The sequence below is a fragment of the Poecilia latipinna genome, unplaced genomic scaffold, assembly GCF_001443285.1.
Source record: "Poecilia latipinna isolate Pla-1442-1.1 unplaced genomic scaffold, P_latipinna-1.0 Scaffold528, whole genome shotgun sequence".
Classification (NCBI taxonomy): Eukaryota; Metazoa; Chordata; class Actinopteri; order Cyprinodontiformes; family Poeciliidae; genus Poecilia; species Poecilia latipinna.
In genome coordinates this window covers 254,084-276,697 of record NW_015113144.1, presented here as the reverse complement: position 1 = coordinate 276,697, position 22,614 = coordinate 254,084, and the positions used below count along the sequence as shown (strand labels likewise).

The 22,614-nt window shown below is 41.1% G+C and overlaps 1 protein-coding gene across 4 annotated transcripts in view; it reads left to right on the top strand.

Moving 5' to 3' along the window:
* rnf220a (ring finger protein 220a) overlaps positions 1 to 22,614 on the top strand; it is a 207,197-nt gene that overhangs the window by 10,924 nt on the left and 173,659 nt on the right. For all 4 annotated transcript variants that reach the window (XM_015040807.1, XM_015040806.1, XM_015040809.1 and 1 more), the window contains exons 2-3: positions 12,043 to 12,130; positions 14,412 to 15,492. In XM_015040807.1, the coding sequence (XP_014896293.1) occupies positions 14,838 to 15,492 (655 nt within the window). In that variant the 5' untranslated portion in view covers positions 12,043 to 12,130; positions 14,412 to 14,837. The remainder of the gene's footprint in view (positions 1 to 12,042; positions 12,131 to 14,411; positions 15,493 to 22,614) is intronic.

Sequence of the window (22,614 nt, the reverse complement as noted above, 5' to 3'; positions counted from 1 at the left end):
ATAATAATAATAATAATAATAATAATAATAATAATAAATTCAGTGAGTCTTACTTTAGATTAGCTTTTTTGTTTATTATTTTACGGAAAGTTAAAATTAAATTCCATTTTTAATTGGGCCTAGATTAATATTATTATTAATATGATTAATATATTATTGTTTTTTTCTAAGTTGTGGTTACTTAAATACATTTCCTTTATTATTTTTGAAAAATTATTATTATTGTTATTATTATTTATTTCAGCCTGCAGTTCGCTTATTTATTGCGTGAGTGGAACTGTTTTTGAATACACAATGTTTCTCACCTCGTTTCTAATTAAATCAATACAATGCAACTTTTCATTCATTCTAACCTTTCAGCGTTATTACTTACAAACTTAGCCAATTGTTAGATAAAAAAAAAAATCTACTATTTAGTTTTTTTTTTATTCTTGCTGCAGAGTTTAACCTGAGGTTTTTAAATCCGGTGCTCATGTGTCGCTTTTTATTTAAAAATTCTTCTTTTTTTAAGGCCTGAACTTGTGTTTTTTTTTTTTTTTTACCCATCTTTCTCATCCCGAAAGTATAATCTATAAGCGCGAGAAAGGAAAAAAAAAACGGAGAGAGAGAGAGGAACGAAAGTGTCGATGTTCGAGGAAAAGTACAGCAGAAGATGATTTATCTGTCAGCGTTTTGCTCCTCCAGCAGCAGCCGCCGCCTTTCCCCCCGCTCTCACCCCGCAGTCAGCTGTTATTGCTCGCCATTGATCTCCTCTCCTCTCCCCTCTTCGCCCCGCGACAAGTGAACTAAAATTAATGTCCATTTCACACCGCTCTGCTGCAGGATCGATGTGCGCGAGGAAGGAAGTTTATTTGAATTTGTGTGCCAAGAGAAACAAAAGTAACAACAACAAAACAAATAAAAGAAAATTTCTCGGCGTGTTTAATTGCCAGGTGAATTAAGTTTGCTCTCACTTCCACGGCAACATCCACGATTAAGTCGGTGAGGCAAATCAGAAGAACACACGAGTTTGTTCGAAATTATTTCAGTGCAACACCTGAACCGCCTCTATTTATTTCTCCAGTTTATAATTAATAATAATTTTTAATGACGAGTTTGTTTTCCAACCTGATGTCGGTGGTGTTGTTTAAAGCCGGAAAACCTCCTAGGGATTTATCAAATAGCAACAACTAGGGCCTGCATAAAATTGTGTTTTTTGCCCTCTTATGTGGAAATATTAATGCGTCATGACGCAGGGATTAACCCCACCCCCCCTCACCCCCTCTCTGTCCCATAAGATGACACTGATAGTAAATTACCCACGAGCCGCTCAGTCGCGACTGCTTTGATGACCCCCTTCAGTCTATTAAGTCCTATCAATATGTACTAAATCCTAATTCTTCATTAAAAGCACAACCAACTCCTTCTCTGCTTCTTGAGACCACACACACCCCTCCCTTACCTCCCCCCCCCCTCCACTTTTGCCTTATTTTGTTGTGCTAATAAGTTTGGCATGCGGTGAGGTAATTGAAATGAACGCGTCGCCGGTAAATAACACGTGTTTGACACCAGCAGAGAGGAAAAGGGGGAGAAGGGGGGGAAGAAGTGCGCCGGACGCGTTTTGCATCTCCAAAAACTTTGCGTTATTGTTTTCTCGTTAACGCCATAATGATGATGATTAGATGCGTGGCCGGATGCAATCATTGTAGCGCTGTTGGTCTTATCAAATACAAGAAAGGCGTGATTTATTTACTGACGTATTTATTCATTTGTTATTATTATTATTATTATTATTATTATTATTATTATTGAGGCATTGAAAATAGCAGCCTGTCCGCTGCTCATTTTGTGTTTTGAGAACTTTTTTCTTCTTCTTTTTTTTTTTTTTTTTTTTTTTTTCTTTTTTTTGATGGATTCGTCTAATGTTCCGTTTGAACTCGGTTTGGAAAGTTTTATATTTGACGTATTTTTATATTGACATTATTATGCTTCAGCTCTTTTTTTTTTCATACAATTTTGTTCCGGTGTGACTAAGTGAGATTCATATTTCTGCTGCTGCAGACCGTGGCGCCTCTGAGGGAGGCTGGGGAATGGCCATCTCTTTAATTCACTGGCCACCCACCCCACTGCCTCCTCAGGCCGAAAGTCTTACACGGATAATGGTGTTTATTAATTTGAGTTTAGCATTTGGCAACAGGGCAACCACTGGGGGTGGAGATGATCGCGGGGGTGCAGAGGCCACCCCCTTTTTAAATTGACTGATCAATTCTATATGCAGATTACTTTTTCTTTCAATGCAAGCATGTTGGAGAGGAAGAAAAAAAGAAGAAGAAGGAGCTTGAATCAGTTGTTAGATTTATTTAGCCATATTATTTTTATTTGATATGTTCTTTTTTTTTTAGTTTTTTTTAATGTTTTGAATTCTTACCCGGCCTTGCTTTTAAAAAAAATATGCCTGAATGACACAGTTATGTACATTAAAGGCTCCAGCTTCTTGAATGTGAGAACTTAAAGGCTCTTCAGAAAACTCTGAGCAGGGGTTTGACCTAAATGTCAGGTTTTGCCTCAGCAACATGCTTATATGAAATTCCTGAAATTCTGTCGTTGCGTTTGGTTTTCAGCATTCAACCCAGAGCCAGTTTTAGGAGGATGTGGGCCTGCGGGGCTGGAGCCACTTTTGGTGCCTTATCAACACGACTTTCTCGCACTCGTGGAAAATTAGAAAACCGTTCGTAATTAGGCACAAATCAATTTGAACTATATTTATGCTTTCCCATGTGAAAGTAGACTTCTTTTTTTTCTCCGAAAGAATCTTTGCATTTGCTTTTTCTAAAAAGTTTCTTAGATTCCAAATTTACAGTGAATCTCTGAAGCACACCAAAAAACCAAAGGGAAGGAGTTAAAGCTTGCTGCCATGACATCCGGCATCATTGACATCGTCCTCATCGAATAGTTTTACTTTTTTGTCATTCATGACAATACAACAAAAATCAAACCCCACAGAAATGATGTTTGGCAAACATCCAGTCATGAATGTTTGGGGCCCACTTGTCATTACCCCATTTAGCCACTGCTTAGATCTGGCTGTGATGTACCACCAAATACCAGCTTCCATCTCCTGATTACATGTTCAGAGATTCGGAGCATCTTTCTGTTTTTATTGCGTTTTTTTCTTTTTGGTTGCTTTTTGCCGATTTATTTGTGTCCCCCAAGGCGTGGCGCTGTTTAATATCTGTCACTTATACCTTGTTTTTGCCCCATTCATTCCCCTGCGGAGCCTTCATAAATCAGACCCAACCTCATTTCCTTGCCATATCTTCGAAAAAATACATCTGTTTCCATTGCTAATGGCATCATCCGGCTAAAAATTCCCTTCTGTAGAGCTGAGTTTTCTCCCTCTACCCCTGCAAATATGCATACAGACACACTTATTTCTGTTATTGATGACAGGAAAGTGGAGTAGCTCCCATCCAGTCGTTTTCTATTGGAAGGAAATCACTCCATAGAGGAGGATGCTGTGCTGTGCTTAATGGTTTGATTGCATTGGAGAAGGCAGCCCTCTCGTAATGCCGTTACAGAGGGAAATATCACTTGGAGACGCTATTGGCAACAAGAGAAAGTCAAAGAATTAGCCTAATGGGGGGAGTTGTGTCGGATGTCAGATACTTTCTATTCCCTATATTGCTCCGTGTCTCCGTCTCTGGTGCGTCTCACCATCCTTCCAGGGCCCAAACCGGCCCCTCCTTCCTCGCATAACGTCTCTCTCAGGTTTCTTCCCCCATTTGTCAGCTGCATTGCTTGACCGGATCACAAGCTCCCTGCTTGGAAAATAAGCTAATATGCCCCCCCTCCCCAACGCACATCTACACACCTCCCCAGAAGACACTGTTGGTGCATTTGCTCTCATCGATTGCACACAGGCGCTATCTGCCTGGTTATAATCTTTCTCTGTGCGGCCTGTAAGTCATGCGGGCAGGAAGCGAGGCTGATATGGAAGGGGAGTGAGGGGTGTGGGGGGGAGTGGGGGGCAGGCTGATCAGCGTGTAAATGGACACGCGTACCTGCAGGAACACATCCCATCGCACGTCTGCCTGCCTGTCCACACACACGCCGGCTGACGCTCGCGTTACACCCTCGCAAAATCGGGCCCAACTCAAAAAAAAAAGTCCTTCGACATCATCCCTTTGTTTCACTTTTATTTCCACCCTCATGTCCCGGTAATCACTTTCCGATTTTCAAAACGGCTTCTACAGATGTTGTTGTTGGGCCATCTCTGAAGGCCACCAACATAGAATGGCAAACTAGACCCACCCCCACTGCTGCCTTTCCTGCCAGGACAGGACACCCACACAAAAACTACAATAAGTTTTCCTCTGTTTTAAATCGGCATCATAAACTCTACAAAAGAGGATTACTACAGCAGAAATCAGTGAGTGAAAACAGTTTTTTTTTCCTTTTTTTTAAACCTGGCAACAGTTTTTCCTTGTTAAACTGCATCTAATTGACTTGCATGCAGCTTGCTGTAATGACTGGCCGGCCTGCCGCCTGCCTGCCAGCCGGCTAGATTAGAGACTGCTGTTGTACAACCCAGCACAGTAATAAAGACTCATACAAGGGCAGCTGGTACCACACACACACACGCACATAGTCACACTCTGACAGAGAAGATCAAAATCTTGGTCTCCCTGTCAGCCAAATCTTTATCTACTGGTATGTTTTAGGCAATATTAATCAATTTAAAGTAGATTTTAGATGGGACTAGAATTATACAAACCTGCCCATGTCTCATGAAGATTGAGAAAGTCTGCAATTCTCTACTTGCTAAACACATGAAACGTGCCGCAGAGAGCCGGCCCAAAGGATAAACGTTGCATCCAGTTGCCTAGGGGGGCCCCTGCTGGTCTGGGGTGAGTGGGACAAGGAGAGCACAGGGTAAGACATACGTGTCGCAAACGGAAGAGGCGAAAATGTTAATGGTTGAAATGACACAAACCATACAACAAACTCATCAGTGGCAGGAACGCGTATCGTCCCATCCCATGCCGAGGGATCCAGATACGAAAAAATTCTGTATGTTTTTTCTTTTTTGGTATTAAACCCACCGTAGAATTGTCAATAATAATAATAATAATAGATAGGTGAGCTCTGGACTAAGTTATGCTGCATTAGTCACACTGTGTAAGTTTTTGGAAATTTACCAACAGATTAAATCAATCAATCAATCAATCAATCAATCAATCAATCAATCAATCAATCAATCAATCAATCAATCAATCAATCAATCAATCAATCAATCAATCAAGAGTTTTCCCAAAACATGTGTCATCTCACACGCCTCTGTTTAGTGGTGGAAAACGAGCTAACTGGAAACGGGGCCCCCCAATCTTAATCTGCCTTGGGCCCTGTTTAACTTCAGGTCAGCTCTAATGTTGCACTTCACAGGAGACAAATAAAAAAAAAAGAAAAAGAAAAGAAAGCTACTTAATATCGGTGCCTGGGAGCCAACTGAAAGCATAACAAAAGGAATAGATCTGGTTTACCAGTGGGCCAGAAATACACTTTGAAGGTAGGCATTTATGAGCAATGGAACAGCTAAGCCCTGTCTGGAACCAGGAATTAGCTGGCCCCGCTCAAGCGAGCCTTCCTGGTGAATACCATGCTACTAAAAAAGTAAAAAAAAAAAAAAAAGTGTAAAAATCCCCACTACACGTTGGGATTGTTTTTTTTTTTTGTTTTTGTTTTTTTCCCCAAAGCGATTTCTTCTCTGCTGGCTGCGACTTTGTCTCTGAAGTCGAAGTGAAACTTAAGCAGTAAATCTTTTTTTTTTTTTGTTCTTTGCAGGAGCATTCGATGAAATCCATCAATAAAAAAACGCGGCCTGCTTAAATAAAACATCCCCACCAAACGTGTTTGTTTTCAGTGAACCAAATTCAAGCTTATCCGATCATTATTGATTTTTTTTTTTTGCTCCAGAATATTCCCCGAGCGTCATCGTCCGCCTCACTGTGATGTGTTTGTTTGCCTCTTATCAAATCTTCCAGTGATATTTGTCTCGGTTGTTGTGGCGCAGCAGCTGTCGACGAATAAACACGTTTACGGATCTCATATCGGAGAGGAGAAAACGCAGAGGAAGGAAACGCAAGATTAGATATTCGAAAGGCATTCCGAGACAATATTACGGTTTTTTTTTTCTTCTTCTTCTTCCTTCTAACAGCTGAAAGTTAAGACAAGGACAAATAATATGCGAAAGGAGGAGGAAGAGAGCGGAGAGACAAATGGCTGTGATTCTTATTCACAAGGACATTTGAGCTTCGCCTCATGGCCAGACATGAATGAGTAGATTTCAATAGTATCGACTGTTGCTTCGGACATCAGCAAACACACATGCTCTCTCTCTCTCTCTCTCTCTCTCGCACGGGCACAAACATCGCAGACCGTCTGGAATACAGAACGGACCTGTCTGCAGGTCAGGACTTTTCCATTTTGCTAGTAAGAAAGAAAAAAGGCCCCAGATGCAAAACACGATGTGCACACAGAAAGTTTACTTTGATCATCCCCTTGCTTGTGCTTGCGTCATGACGGCAGGCATTTTCATTCTTACTGGGTTTTTAAATAGGAGTGGCGACTTTGTCTTTTGGGTATGAAGGCATGTTTTCAGTCTGGTCTACAGATTGCAAACTTTTTGTCATTTACAGAGCAAAAATCTAGCAGAAATGGGAACGTTATTCATGAAAAAAAACAAAAGAGAAGTAAACACCAGGATTCCATTCTCATCAATCCAACTTTAGCTGCACAGACTCCGTTATGATTTTATCAACTTTTCACATCTTTGTGCAGGAAATTTGAGCAACTTTCTTTCTGAAGTTGCTTCAGTTCTGCCAGTTCTACAGTTCAGTAAAGCTCAGGTTTGGTCCTTTTTGTAAGGCGATGCAGAGAAAGATGGCTGCATTCTTAATAACTGCATGGTGCTAACACGGTATGTCTTCAAAACCAGAACAAATCCTCACAAACCTGGCTAAGGACCAGATCCTTAGCAAACTTTATGTTGTGCTTAATTGCCATCTATCTCTACTTTGGTCTCTTCTGTCCAAACGACATTGTTCCAGAAGGTGTGGGGTCCATCCATATAACTTCACCCATATTCTATTCTTTACATAGGGAACACACTTTTCCCTTGCTAGGTCTTTTTGTGAAATGTGCTGTCATGTTATGTTTCAACAGGCAAACTTTAGAGGCCTGTTAGAGTCTCGATGCAGCTTGGTTTCTTTGCAGTTTCTTGAGGTGAATTTGCTGAGACTTCCAGTCCTTTGAAGACTGCCAGCGGCTCTAAAATGTTTCCACTTCCCGCTAATCATTCACGCAGATAGAGTGATAGACTTGAGCTCGTTTTGAAATCGCCTTCCTGTATCGATGGGTGGGAACAATTGCCTCGCTCAGCTTACCGCTGAAGTTCAAAGAGAGTTTGCTTTCCTTCTAATGTTTTTCTTTCTCTCTCTATAATAATTGGTGCCAAGATTAGGAGTGAGCATTTGCTAATTTGTTTTCAAATACACTTTTGAAAATTGAACTGATACAGTAATAATAAAAATGCAACTTATAAGAAAAAAAAAAGCCAAAAATGTTTTGGTCGAGCTGAAAGACAAACCAGCAAGTAGCACAATTACTTTAGTTTGCTTCATATTAAGACCGGTTGGTTTTAGTTGCTTCTGTTTTTATGATTTCTACTTTTGAGGCCTGATCTTTGCGACAATGTTTTTAGCTCTAAAGCTCTCTTTTTTTGTTTGTTTGTGTGTGTGTGGGTGTTTGCGTCTTCACCAGGCAGTTAAGAGGACTGACACAGCTTGGCCTGACTTGTAATAAAATGCAAGAGTGGCACTTTCATGCTTGTCAACGTTTTCTAAATATACCCAGAGAGCTGGAATCGTGAACACTCTAACTCACACTCACATTTAGGTTGGCCCACGTATTATTTTTTTTTTTAAGACTGCCTGCTTTTCTCTCCATCTCCACTAAAAGAAAAGAAAAACCCTCAGCTCTTTGGCTGTTTTACTTTCCGACTCATACACACACACATGCGCGCGCGCAGCAGTCAAAGCTGACAAGACGTTTTTATGGCAAAAAATTGGATGCTCTCTCCTCGTTCCTCTCCGAAACTCAGCAGACACTCTGGAAAACTTGACATGACATGTTTCGTCTTTGTGTTGCCATAAAATGCATCAGTTAGACACTCAAAGCAGTGCTGCTAAGAAGAAGAAGAAGAAAAAAGAAGGTATTTACACAATTGTCGACAAGGGATATTTTCAAGAAGAAGAGATGGTGTAGCTTTTTGGATCCAATTTTCCTTTCTACACTCAGAAGAGTTTGATAAAAAAGGAAGAGTGTTGCATTATCTGAGAGATGAATGAAAGTACATTTTATTCTGTTTGACTTGAAGTGTTGAATCCTCAGTGCCCTTTAAATTTCACACCTGATTTGTCTTACAATCAAATAACATTCTATGACAATTTTTTTTTTGTAAAACATCATTTATTTTTTTCACGGAATCCTTGTCTTTCCGGTAACTCGTATTTTAAGGCCGAAGCTCTCCTCCAACGTCGATGCTAAAAGCACATTGTTGTTGACACTGCAATTTCGTCGGCTAGCACCACGTTGTCACTTAAAGTGCAAATTTGACGCGAAAAGCCCCTCTCTCTTGCTTCTCTGTGTTTAATATCGCGCTGACAACTGCATCATTCCTGCACACTGTAATCAAATAATGACACCGTGGTAAATGTTCCCTCGTGACATTTCCTATTACAAAACGCGCGCGGCCCCGGTGTCACACAATGCGTGGGCGGTATCACGCGGTGGTAAATGGGATTGTAAGTGGCATCCGGCTGACTTTCGGCGTGTTTGCATAGGAAGTAATTGCACTCGTATATTGATGATATGCATAGGTGTACGTCGCCTGGAATTATGATTGTTGTCCTGGAAATAAGGTTGGAAAAAAAAAAAAAAGAAACACGCATCACTCTCCATTAACATCCGTTTGACACTTCTATTACGGAGATATTACATGTGTGGCCGATTGCACTTTAAATTACACATAAGGGAATGTTTGACACCTACTCTACTGATAAGAAAATAATAACCAGTGGTGTTATGGTTTAATGCGTGTAATATGTCCGTATGTGTGTTTTAGCATTTCTCACATTATAACTCCCATTTTACCAACAAATGCTACATTGTGAGAAACCTCTGCTTCTTACAGGTTCCCAATGTCTGGGGCTCATAAGAAGAAGTGCTGTTTTGGGGTTAGACGCAGGGGTGGAAATTAGCACCCGCCACTGGCCAAATGCGGGTAAAAGTATGAAGAGGCGTGTAAATTGGAGCAACGCACCTGTCACTGTGGCGGGTTGACGATTTGAACAGAAAAAAAAAATGCTGCATTCAGTTTGAACTTATATCCAGGGAAGGACTGACCGTCTGGGTTTACAGACTGATGCATTTAGTGTCCATATCTGGCGGCCCTACGCTGTCATAATTTATCAAAAAAATGTGTGTGTGTGTATGTGTGTGTGTGTATATATATATATATATATATATATATATATATATATATATATATATATAATTTTTATCGAGCGCGACAGCCCATTGGTTGATTTCATTGACGGACATTGGGTTTATCCAATTAAATCCCTCGGTTCTCCTTGGCCCGCCCCATCCCCTCTAAGGTCATAGATAGCGCCATTACAGCTAACCAGAGTCCGAGAAAAGTGAGGGAATACAATACGAGACATAATATAAGCTTATATTATGTCTATGGTTTTTCTGACCCGCTCCGTCTCAGAAAAACTACGGCAAGCTAAAAAGCACATAAGCCTGTTCAGAAAAATGTGCCAAACTAACCGATATGTTTACCGCACAAACTTTGACCGCTGGAGCAGATTGAGTAGCGGAGATGGAGGGGGGAATTAGTGATTCATTGTCGTCAGAGAAGGATGAGAGAGAGAGACGTCACGATTGAGGAAGAGTTCAGGTGAGCTGCTGCTGCCCGGTAAAATTGAGAGGAAATCTTCATGAAGAAAAGAGCGTTTCATGCAGGGAGGAGGCCAGGTGTGTGAGAGTGAGTCAGGGAGGGGAAGCTACACTAAGCTAGCAGCAGGCGGTCTGAAAAACACTGAGATAACACAGGAATGATGTGCAATTAGTAATGAACACGTTCTGAGATATTTCAGTAATAAGAAAAATTGTGAATTTCAATAGAAAACGTAATAAGTAAGGGAAAACCAATAGAAGAGTTAGAAAACAGCTATTGATACCATTTAAAAATGTTTAAAAATGACTAGATGCATCTTAAGTAAATACTATCTGGGGGAGTTGAAGCCAAAATCTCGAAATGTTCAACATAGAAAATGATAATGATTGCAGGAATGTTAGGGTTGTGTAGTTAAAGTTTGCTGTTAGTAATTAATTCAAGTGAACTTACTGCACTACAGTGTGTTAAGGTATCCATGCTTTATGTTAAATTAGTTTGTATGTACGGTAAACTTATTGTCAGTAAACTTATTGTCAGTAAATCAGTTTTCACAGAGTTAATGCTTGTATTGATGGGGTATGTAATTAAAAGAAAAAAAAAAATAGTGGCTGGTGAAATGTCTGAGTGGCCGGTAAAAATTTACACCCCTGGTTTCATGTAAGGTTGGGTCAGGGTCATGGTTAGTATACCACCAAGACTCAGGGCAGCCATCTTGGATCATAGAGACAATATTTGTAGCCTTTAGCTCTGATTACACATCAGCATCTTCCTCCTTCTTGTTTTCTCTCATAACTTATCATACAAAACAAATAATAATAATAAAAAAGATTCCATGAATTTGCAGCTGGTAGCGCTTCCTTTGAGTTTGTCAATTAGTTTGTTTTTATTTGCATGCTGAGAATCCACTGAAAGTCACCCCAGTGTGTTTGCCAACGTCAGCTAGTTAGCTCAGTTCTTGTGCCTCGTGTGATGTCATCAGCACAAATATAAACAAAGCAGACTTTACACTTATTTCTTCATTTGCACTTTCTAAAACACTCTGGACGTCCTGAAATCCTGAGCTGGAAATCTGTTTCTCTTTCCCTATCTGTGTTTTTATTGTCAGCGTACATTGATCAGTGGAACAAAAAAACCCATCACGAGACTGCCTTTAACTCCATCTTTTATTTTTCTCTTGCTTCCTCACTTTGTCTCCGTCTTCTCCCATCCTTTGGTTAGATTTCACCTCCCCTTTCTCTCCTTGCGCGTTGCGGCCTGTGAGGAAACATCCGTTCTCTTATTGGATTGGCTCCTTCACTTAGTGGCTCCTTCACTTAGTGGCTCCTTCACTCGCCACCCCCTTGACTTGTTGGGGGTAATGATGATAAAATTGTAATATCTCTGTGCTCATCAGTGTGTTACTGCCCCCCCCCACCTCCCATGTATATTAACACCTCCTTTTCTAAAGGTTGTTCAAAGGAACGCATGTACCGATACACAGAGGGAACAGAGCGAGAGCCAGCTGAGAAATGGTAAAAGAGAGCACATAAACTGGACAGGACAGTAACAGAAGAGTGGTTAAAAGAAATAATTTTTACTAGGATTAAAGTTGGAAGGTGCTACTTTTGGCGTGGCCAACAACAGAGAGGGGGGAAAAAAAGTCCATTGATGTTGCTGGTGAATTAGGATGAGAGATGTGTAATGTGACTCCGTGGCATCGTTCCAGACCAGAGGTGTGTTATCGTAAGCTGTTCTCACTCCACACGCGTCCACTGTACACTTGTGGTAATGTAAAACATCTCACCATCTCCTCCTCTCTTCCCCGGAGCACGTTTTTTTCCCTTTCTCTCTATTTTCCCCCCCTCTCTGCAACATTGTTTTCCGTGTGTGGGAGGTACAGGACCATGCCAAGTCCCAGATCAGATTTGAAAATTGATTTGAAAATTGACTGTTTTGGACAGCTGATAGCTATAAATCACGTTTCTTCTTCTTCTTCTTCTTCTTCTTCTTCTTCTTCTTCTTCTTCTTCTTCTTCTTCTTCTTCTTCTTCTTCCATTTCCCAGGGAGTTCCTCCTTTGATGTCGGATGGTAGTCGGCGAAGCTTTGAAGCTCAACCAGAGCAGCTCACTGCACTACTCGATGCTGTGTGAGGTAAAGTTTGCTGTGTGTTTAGACAAGCATACGTTACCAGAGTTATGACAGTTACATCTGTAACATGAGACAAAGATGATATTTGATGAAAACTAAGACTCTATCTTGTCCAATTCGACTTGTTGATATATTTTTCTATTTCTAGGTCTTCATGAAGCCAAAATAGCATTGAAATTGTAAAACAGAAACGAGCAAACGTATTGTAGACTCAAAAATAAAATGTGAAATGTGGTATTTTGTTGAATAGAAGCTATGAAGCAGATCTAGGTTTTTTTTATCTGCTATTGGTTAGCAATGTCCTCACATTGTTGATGTACTGTTTTTGTCTTATTTATTACTTTCATTGCTTACTTTTCTCAAATATAACTGCAGTGATGCCAGGCAAATTACTAACTCTGTCAAAATGACATGGCAACAACTCAATTACTACTTCTTCTTCCTTCTATACTTCAGATTAAAAAGTGTGTGTGATTTTTGGACATGGAGCGTCATCCAAAAATCACACACAAGAAAAAGTGACATTTTCTTCTTTCTACCAAAACTAAACTACCGCTACTAAACTTAAACTTGTTCTAATCAGAACCTCTGATACTTAAAAAAAAAAAAAAAAGACTACATGGCTGAAGTTCAGTGGTACATTCTTTCTTTGCACATAATGTATCCAAGATGCATCAATGCAAAATTGCAGATCATTTAAAGCAATTTCTTTTAGTTTGTTCAACACAACAAAGCAGCTGAAGAACTGCTTCCTGTTTTACATCAAAATAAGAGTCTCAAATATTGAGCCTACAAGTTGACAAGATTAAATAAATTATCTCCATGTTCATAATAATAATAATAATAATAATAATAATAATAATAATGACTTACTTGATTCACAGATGATGCAACATGCTGACAGCAACAAACCTGACTGTTTTTCTCTACATCTTTGACCTTTGTAATAAAATCTATTTTAGGCATTGCTTGTAACAGTTTAACTAATACATTTGCGACCTGTCATTTAAGCAGAAAAATTTTACACATAAAAAAAGTATCTCCTCTCACATGTATGACAGAGATATCTTTACCCACTTTAAATGTAACATATTGGACTTTTAACAAGGCAGTCACCTTTAAATTGCCCTATGAAGATAAACATCTCTAAGATGCTATTTTGCATTTCATTGGCTTCCTCTCTGCGTTCCTCCAACCGACCGTACCCTCCGACAATCTAATCCCCGGGAGAGAAAATTCTGGTCTCTTGCCTCGGATGCTTTGTGCAGGGGGGGGTCGTGGGGTCAAGTACGGCTAATTTATTCACTCAGTCAGATTTCCTCTGACTCGTGGACGGCAGATGGAGAGGCCGATATTATATCGCCCATCTGAGTCACCCGGGGGAGAAAGATGAGGCCGAGGTGGAGACATCAGGGACAGATGTAGGGATGAGAGGAGAAGAGATTGACAGGAAAGATGCAAAAAGAAAGGGGGCACAGATAGCAAAAATTGGGGGAATTAAAAGTGGTTAGATGGAGAGATAGGACGGCACAGCCCGCAAGAGTGAGGGGCTGTGTTCGCCCCACTGAGTCAGCTGTTGAGCTGAACATTGAGTCACACAGGCTCTTATCAGATGTGTGGGTGTGGGGGCGACGCGTGGATCTGTGTGTGTGTCCCCTTATCTTAAGACAAGTGGTTCTGGTCCAATAACATCCTGGGAGATGGTTGGTATAAGCTGCTTAAACCCCAGATCTGACATCGAGGAATGAGGGAGAATAGATAGCGGTGGAAAGATGAGAAGAGGTGATGAGGATGGAAAGAAAATGAAGAGGAGGAGGAGACGGTCTGATAAGGAGGGTTGTGAGGACAAGATGAGAAAGACTTGAAAGAGACGAGATGTGGGGGGGAAAAAACGTAGAGGAAGAGGTGATGTGAGAAGGGTTTGGAAAAGTTTTTTTTTTGTGTAAAAGAAGAAAGTGAAAGTGGGGTTTTGAAATGTTTGTGCGCCATCTTTTTCAAAAAGGAAGGATTTGTGCAATCGGATCAACGGTGTCAACTTGAGGACACTTTTTTTTTTATCCCCGGGTGGTCCTTTCATTTTCTCTGCTTACAGACGACAGTCTGGTTGCTGAAAATGCTTAATGCCTCTTTGAGGAATAGCATTAGGACAAGAATGTGTCTGTGTTCATGTTATTTGGTTTTAGGTAGTTGGGTACCCAACTTTTCCATCTACACTTGTGAAGGTGCAGAAGCATTTTGATTTCTTTCTAATTTGACCAATTTATGTTTTTCTTAATCTTCTCAGATGCTGACTGCCAGAAGATGATGAACCAGCTTTGACGATCCACAGATGTCCTCCTTTTTCGGACCATTTGACTTCAACATCACATCCAGCACCTGTAAGCGAGGGAAGATTTTACCTGCTCTTGCTCTGGAAGACAACCTCCATCTTGTCTACTGTTAGTGTACAAAACTGACTGGTCCAGACACACGCAGTGGCATTTACCTGAATGATCTGAGCCAAATCATTCCCTTGTGAATTTGGCTGCTGAAACAGTAGATGATTTGAGTTTCTTAAAAGATTTTCTCCAAAGACAAAATCATTTCAGTCAACATCCTAGACCTATCAGACCCATTGCAAGGGCTACTGAGTATTGTCTTCGGCTTCCCTAAGGAGGAATCCTTTCCTCCTCCTCCTAAAATCCTTACAACGTCCTTCGACCGCCCAGACATGGACCTCCACCGGGCAGCCTTCAAGATGGAGAGCTCCTCCTATCTGCCAAACCCTCTTGCTTCTCCAGCCCTCATGGTGTTGGCCTCTACTGCTGAAGCTTCCCGTGACGCTTCGATTCCGTGCCAGCAGCCTCGCCCCTTTGGCGTCCCGGTCTCTGTCGAAAAGGATGTCCATTTGCCATTCAACAATGGTTCGTACACCTTTGCGTCAATGTATCACCGCCAAGGCGCGGTCCCGCCAGGATTTCCCAACAGGGACTTTCCTCCGTCCCTCCTCCACCTTCATCATCAGTTCGCCCCGCCCAACCTGGACTGCTCGCCCATCAGCATGCTGAACCACAGCGGTGTGGGCGCCTTCAGGCCTTTTGCCTCGCCTCCGGAAGATCGGGACGGGGCACCGGGCGGTTATCAATCTGCGTTCACCCCGGCGAAGCGCCTCAAGGGCTGCCTGGATGCGGAGGCTTCACCCCACCTGCGTTACTCTGATGCCGAGGGGAAAGAATATGACTTTGGCGGCACCCAGATCCCTCCAGGAGGCTCGCCCAGCAGCGCCTTGAAAGCAGTTGAGGACAGCGGGAAAAAGATCTTCGCCGTGTCCGGCCTCCTGTCAGACCGAGAGACTTCCTCCAGCCCAGAGGACCGCATTGAACGCTGTGAGTACTGAGTTACGTTTCCCATGACACTGTACTGAGTGTGATTGCACTTTCAGCATAGCTTACAAAGGAAATAGTTTTCTTTGGTATATGCTAGCATTTCCACTTCTTAAACCAGCTGTCCTTCAAACTCCCAACATGCATGGACATGTTTTTTATGGTCATTCATGGGAATCTGATCATTGTGTGTCATTTAGCTCTTTTTAGTTTAACTTATTTAGCCTTAAAATGCATTGAAAATGTCACTTTTTCAAGACCTTGGAAGTCAGGTTTGGTTAGCCCATTTGACCAATCACCTTTTAACTACATTTACACATCAGCAGGCATCTTTATGTGGACCTAGTTTAAATATCTCATTTATCAACCACAATTTCAGATAACAGCATATTTTATGTCTATTCAGTAAACATTTGATTGGGGGAATTTGGAGCAGTGTATTGAGTTGTGTTTTCTACCAGTTTTGTCATTCACACTATTGAAGGATTTCCTCAGTCATTTGACTTGACGGATTTAGAGATTGGTCAGTCGAAGATAAAGACAGAAACTTTCCTGCATTGCTTGCTCATAAGAACAACAATTTTAACAATGTGAAATGAAAAACAAAGTTGCTACATTTTGTGAGGAAACTCACAGAGTTGTCTTAGACCAATGAACAATTCCATCTATGTTCTCTTGTCATCATCTCTCCTGGCTCTTGGTATCCTTTCACAAGTGCACAAGCTTCACTGGTCTCATTAGCATTTACCAGTGGAACGATGCCATTTGGCCCTCATGCACTGGGAATCTGATCATTGTGTGTGTGTGTGTGTGTGTGTGTGTGTGTGTGTGTGTGTGTGTGTGTGTGAGTGAGACGGGTTCAGAGACTGGCTGTGCTCTTTGCCATCAGCATTCATCATCGCTTTGCACTGGCAGCCACATTGCCAAAAGATTTACCCACACACCCTTACACTTGGCAGGCTGTGTTTGCGGGTGTGTGTGTGTGGCCACGGGGTTGTCAAAGCTCCAAGCACAAACACTCTAGCAGAGACACAAACAGCTTTTTAGCATGACCGGCGACATCTCCTACACATGTCAACAAGCTGCGTCGGATCCTGGTGGCAAATTGGGAGATGTGCAGACGGAGATCCGGGCTCACGCCGTCTAATTAGGGCGGTCCATATTTTTCTGCATTCCAGATTAAAAGCTGTAACAGACTTTCTGCCTGATCTCTTATCGATACATCAATCTTCCCTCTTCTCACTCTCTCTCTCTCTCATGTCTTTGGATTTGTGAGTGGGTGATTCGTCCTTGATGTAACAGATGAGAGACAGAGGCGACGACCTGAGACTGATCCGATAAAAGGGAAAAAAAAAAAAAACGCAGGAGAGACGGGTGAGAAAAAGGAATGAAGGAAGAAAAGTAGAGGCGGGAAATTAAAGAAAACGAGACCCAGTGGCTGGCGGTGGTGGGATGAGGGTGGCAGTTGGGAAGGAGTCTAAAGATTACGTAGATGGGTGTGATTTTTAAAGAGACGAGATCAAGCACCAGGGACAGAGTCACATCAAATGGAATGTCTTTAGATATTTTCAAATCTGTACCTGGCCAGGTTAACGTTTAGCAAAAGCAGCTTCTACTTCAGCCGTAGGCTTTAAAGACATTTCAGGGTGTAGAGGAGCTGCTTACGGCACAGAGTTATGGGTTCCCCTTCACTGAGCTTGGCTATCCAGAGGAGCCGTAACGAACAAACAACTCTTTGGGACATTCCCATGAGGATAATGCTTTTGCTGTTTCACACACACACACACACACACACACACACACACACACACACACACACACACGCACACACGCATACACGTGTGTGTGTAGCTAGCTGGCAGCTTCACACAGTAACCTATTTTGGACTGCCATACTGATTAGGAGCTTTATTATGCTTGGGATCATAAAGTATCATTACTGACTGTGGTCACAGAGCAGTAACGTCTTTTCAGTCTTTATATAGAAGGTACACAAGCAGTTTAAAATATCATGTCAATGTTTGCACCATTTCACTACTTTAGGGGTTATTAGCATTAGTTTTTTTTTCTCTCTATTTCACAAAGCAAGTTTCATTGAGCGATCTCACGGATACGTTATAGTGTGGCAAAGACGTTAGATAACAGGGAACGAATTGTCCCGGTGCACTGAGGTATCTCGAGGTAACTTTTCAGCGCTGATATAATTTGTAATCTTTGGATTTAATTTACAATTGCTAACAAAGTGCAGATATCTCTCGTCCACGTGAAATTAATTACATGTGGCTTTATGGACGCCATAAACCGACGAGAAGCAAAAAATAGTTCCAGGTTTTGCTGTCGATTAAGTCGGATTTATTTGAGCAACATGTGGACAGTAGCAACTATGTTCTGTGCTCTATGTACAGACATGTTAAAAAGTTTGTGCATTTAAATATTGTTTCATGTCACAGCCACAAACTTTAACAAGCACTTTATTGGGTTGTAATATGCTAGACCAACAGCAAATGGTGCATAATAGGGAAATGGAGGACAAAGGTTATATTCTTTTCTGCCTACAAATGAAAATCTGAAAAGCGGTTCCTGTGTTCGCATTTTGCAGCCGATGCTCAGCATGAATATCTTCAGTAGCTGCAGGGTTTTTTGGGTGTGTTTTCTGTCATTTTTGCACATCTTAAGACTAAGATTTTTGCCCAGTCTAATAGTTCAAGGTCAGTCTGACTGGATTGAGAGCGCCGGTCAATTTTCAAGTCTCGCCAAAGATTTTGATCTTGACTTTTAACTGTTCCATTCTAACGAGGCCATATACTTTGATTTAAACCATCCAGTCGTAGCTTCACTCAATGTTTAAGTTCACAATTTTCCTACTGGAAGGTGACCACCATGTTTTACTGGAATGATGAGTAAATTAACCAGCTTGCTTCTATAGTATGGTATGGTACACCTGGACAGGACAAAACCAAATGAGACAAAAAATGAAAAGATACAAAAAAAAAAAGACTTCTTTACAACTTTATCCCCATGTATAGGGCTTTATTTTGGGGTCATCAGAATAAAGTGGCCTGAATATAACTTCATGTCACACTGAAAAATATATCAATTTTCTTCCACGTCACCATTTTCCACCTCTTAGTTTTGATCTATTGAAAGAAAAGACAACATTGAAGTTTGTGTTTGTAAGTCGACCAAAGGCATAAGAGCCCTTTTGAGAGGCACTTCACACATTATCTCTTTATTTCCCAGCCTGAGTTATGTCAATTTAAGTATATAAATTTTAATAGAAGAATATGTCAATGGATTTAAGCAGCTTAAACCAACACACAAGATATTTTCAATGCGTTATCCAAAAAGATGATGTTAGCAGAAAACTTGCGCTCCAACAAAACAGAAGTGGAATATTTGCCGGCAGCGTCTTTCTGGCATTTTTTTTTTCATATATAGGGAATGCTTCATATATATATATATATATATATATATATATACATATATATATATATATATATATATATATATATATATATATATTTAAATCACATTATTTCCACTTACAATCCGATCACACCAATTATCCAAGTCCATACGTGTAAATGCGATCCACGCTCGACTGTCTCCACGCATCAGAACAAAAGCATTAAACGTCTCGAAAATCCCGCAATCCCCGTCTCTTCTGTGAAATTCGGTCGAGTCCGCTGCCACTCCAAGCAACAGTGGCCTTCTCAATGCTAAGCCCCCCCTAAATCCCGCCACCGTGCCAGCAGGCACGTCGGCTGTTAACTAAACCCGCTAACCTGTCAGCCGCTAAACCTGCACATAAAGGCCCCATCATGCCTTAAAGAGGACCGCGTCATCGTAAAATGCCATTAGCATTTACTGTACACGGATTGCCGAGGTTTTAGCACGAGCACAAACGGATTCAAGGAAAAATAAGAGGAGGAGGGTTTTGAGGGTGCAAAAAGAGAGAGACTTAAAGAAGGAATGGAATTATGGGATATGAGGCTGGAATTAATGGGACTGCTGACAAATTGAACGATCCACCCTTGCGGTGCACTTGTTTGTTTGTTGAGGGGATTTGCTGGTGTTGGATGAGGTGTCAGTAGGGAAGTCTTGTGTGTGTGTGTGTGTGTGTGTGTGTGTGTGTGTGTGGGTTCCTTGATATCAGCACGTCCTACCCTGTTTGTTTTCTCCTGCCTCTTTCTTGTCTCCGTGCCTCCTCCTCTCTTCTCTCACTTCCACCATCCGCCTCCTCTCGTATGCATGAGCGTCTCCCGGTGCGAGTGCGACAGCTGTAGTCTGTTTGTTGACGTTCTCTTGGCTCTGCACTTTTACAAGGCTTTGAGAATTACGCTGAACCTGACCCTCAATGCTAAATTAAGCCGACTTTCTTTTTCCCAGCTCCCCCCCTTTTCCTTTGTTGATTGTATTTTTTCTCAGGCCCTTGCAACATTATTTTTGATCTTCTTTTAAACCGATATTCTTTTGGGAGCCGACTATTCAAATCTGGGCTTTTAAACGTAAAATTTCCAACCAGTCGATTGTAAAATGTCAATTTTAAGAAAACGAAAAGCCGAAAAGAAATCAAAAGAAGAAAAACCCGGCTTAAATGACGCCAGACTTAAGATTCTTACAAAACAGTTTGTCTCTGTATTGTTCACTCTTTCCATGAAGTTGTTAAAGGGGATCTTTTGTGCAAAATTCCTTTTTTTCTTTGTATGTTTTTGGACTTCGATTTGTGTCGTTACTGCTTCCAGAAACAACCCAAGTCTTTTTCTGGCAACAATATACTGTGTTTTTTTGGAAAACAAGAGTTTTCCAAAACCTCCCGATTATGAAGTCACAACGGGTGGGCACTGCCCCGTTACCTAGCAACCTCAGCTAAGCCCAGCCCCTCATCTATCAGCCCGATCAGAGCTGCGCAAGCATGTTTGCTCAGTTTATTTTACCACTGTGTACTGTTGGAAACGACAAGTGTTTTGTTGTGGATTTACCGTTCAGAAACCACTTGCTGCATTCCTGATGTTTGTGCTGGAGGCTCCGCTTCTTCTGCTTCAAGGTCAAACCTGTGCTGTTCTACAGCTGTACGTCTGTTTGCAGCCATTTTTTCACGTGCAAGAAGTGACTATAAACGACATAAACTATAAACAGCAGCAGCTTATTTGGATTTAAATTGGCAGGTATCTGAGAATGGTTTTGTGTAAAAAAATGTAATGAACCTTTTTTTTATAAAGACCCATAACCTGTTGAAGGAAGCCTGAGCATTATTATGAAGTTTTGATAAGCTTGTTGTTGTTTTTTTATTTTTTATTTTTTGCTAGGTTTATTATTCACTATTTCAGGTTCAAAAATAGAGCCATCTTCCATCAGACATTTCTTCCTTTCGTACTCATCATTAGAGAGCTTCATAGCCACTTCTGTGTTATACTCAAAGTTTCCTGTAAGCCAATGAGGTTGTAACACCAATAAATAAATATTACCAACAGAAAGACATTTGGAGTTACTCTGGGTCTGATAAGAGGACTCAATATTTCCAGAAGATAGTAAAAGATCATAGATACATAAATAGGAGCCGGATATAACACAAACTGTTCGGGAAATAATATGCGTTGACATTATGTTATGGAGATTTGAACATTTTATCAGTATTTAGCTTCAATAATCCACAAAAATATCGAACTTTAGAGATGGATAAATCAGTGCACGATGATTCAAAAAGATGGGCAACAAATGGTTTGCTTACTAGAAAGAGGGAGGGGCAAAACGGCAACGCACTGGCACAGAGGAAGGGTTCACATCTGGGAGAAACCGCTCCGTAACGTTTTCTTCACATTACGATTTTAAGATGAAGCGAGAGAGATGAGGAAAAGATGGCGGCTGTTGAGGTTTCTACACAGAAAGCACTAGCTGAACCTCAGCGACATCATCCTCAATACTCTAGATGTCCAGTAAACACACACGCACAAAAATCTTCACTTTGGAAAGTTTGTTTTTCAAAAAAAAAAGAAAGAAAGAAGGGGATCTAAAATGTTGTAGAAATGAGAGAAAGACGAGTAAATTTTGTTTGGCAAGAAAAGAAACTCTCCAAGCGCAGAGGGAAGGGAGGATCCCATCAGTGGGGAAATGGTGGGATGAGTTAAAAGACGAGATGAAAGCCAAAATGAGAAAACAAAGAGAAAAAGTTGTGGGAAAGAAAGATAGAGCAGATAGTGGGAAGATTAAGAGATACGGAGTGAAAATACAGATTCCACCTGCCTGGTTTTACTCAGAGCAGAAGATTCACGGTCATTTGTAAAATTAAAAATTTGGCGTTCAGTCACTTAGCAAAAAGAAAGAAAAAAAATCAGATCTCCCATTTATTTCTTCCCTTTTTCTTTTTTTGTATTCCCAACGGTATGAAAACGGCTTAAATGTCAGACACGCATGCAGCTGTTAAAACACGCAGCGAGAGGCCTCCTCTTTTTCATCCTCCTGCACCCTTTTCTTCTTCTCTCCCCTTAAGCAGAGCAAATCTCAGGCCTGTTGTTTCCTCCTGAATAGTTGCAAAAAAATTACTCTGCTACAAAAAAAAAAAGTCAGAAAAGTGAAAAATAAATAAAGCATGGGAAGGAAACCTTTTGTCTTTTATCCATCTTTAGTTATAGCAGTGATATTCCTGCACCAAACAACTCCTCTTAGATTCTGTTTTTAGACTAACCAGGTAACACACACACACACACACACACACACACACACACACACACACACACACACACACACACACACACACACACACACACACATATAATTTTTTTTTCTGTACTAACATCTTTATTTTATTTATGCTTCAATTTCATATCGCTGTCAGTTATTTCCATTTCTGTCTGAGTTGGAAACCAGCCAAGGAGAGACAGAGACACTCATCCCTTTTTGCTCGTCCTCACAGAAATCTGCCCTTCTCCCTCCTCTTCCTCTTCCTCCCCCTCCATTTCTGCCTGTCACGGTCTGGTGGCAGGGTTAAGTTAAGTAAGAGTGTTCTAATAATTAGGACTGGGACCTGCCTGCCTGCTCCCCAGTGTGTGTGTGCGTCTTCCTGTCAGTGCTTAGCCAGATGTTAAAAGGCTTGTCCCTCTCATGTTGCCTCCCTGTCAGTCTCCGC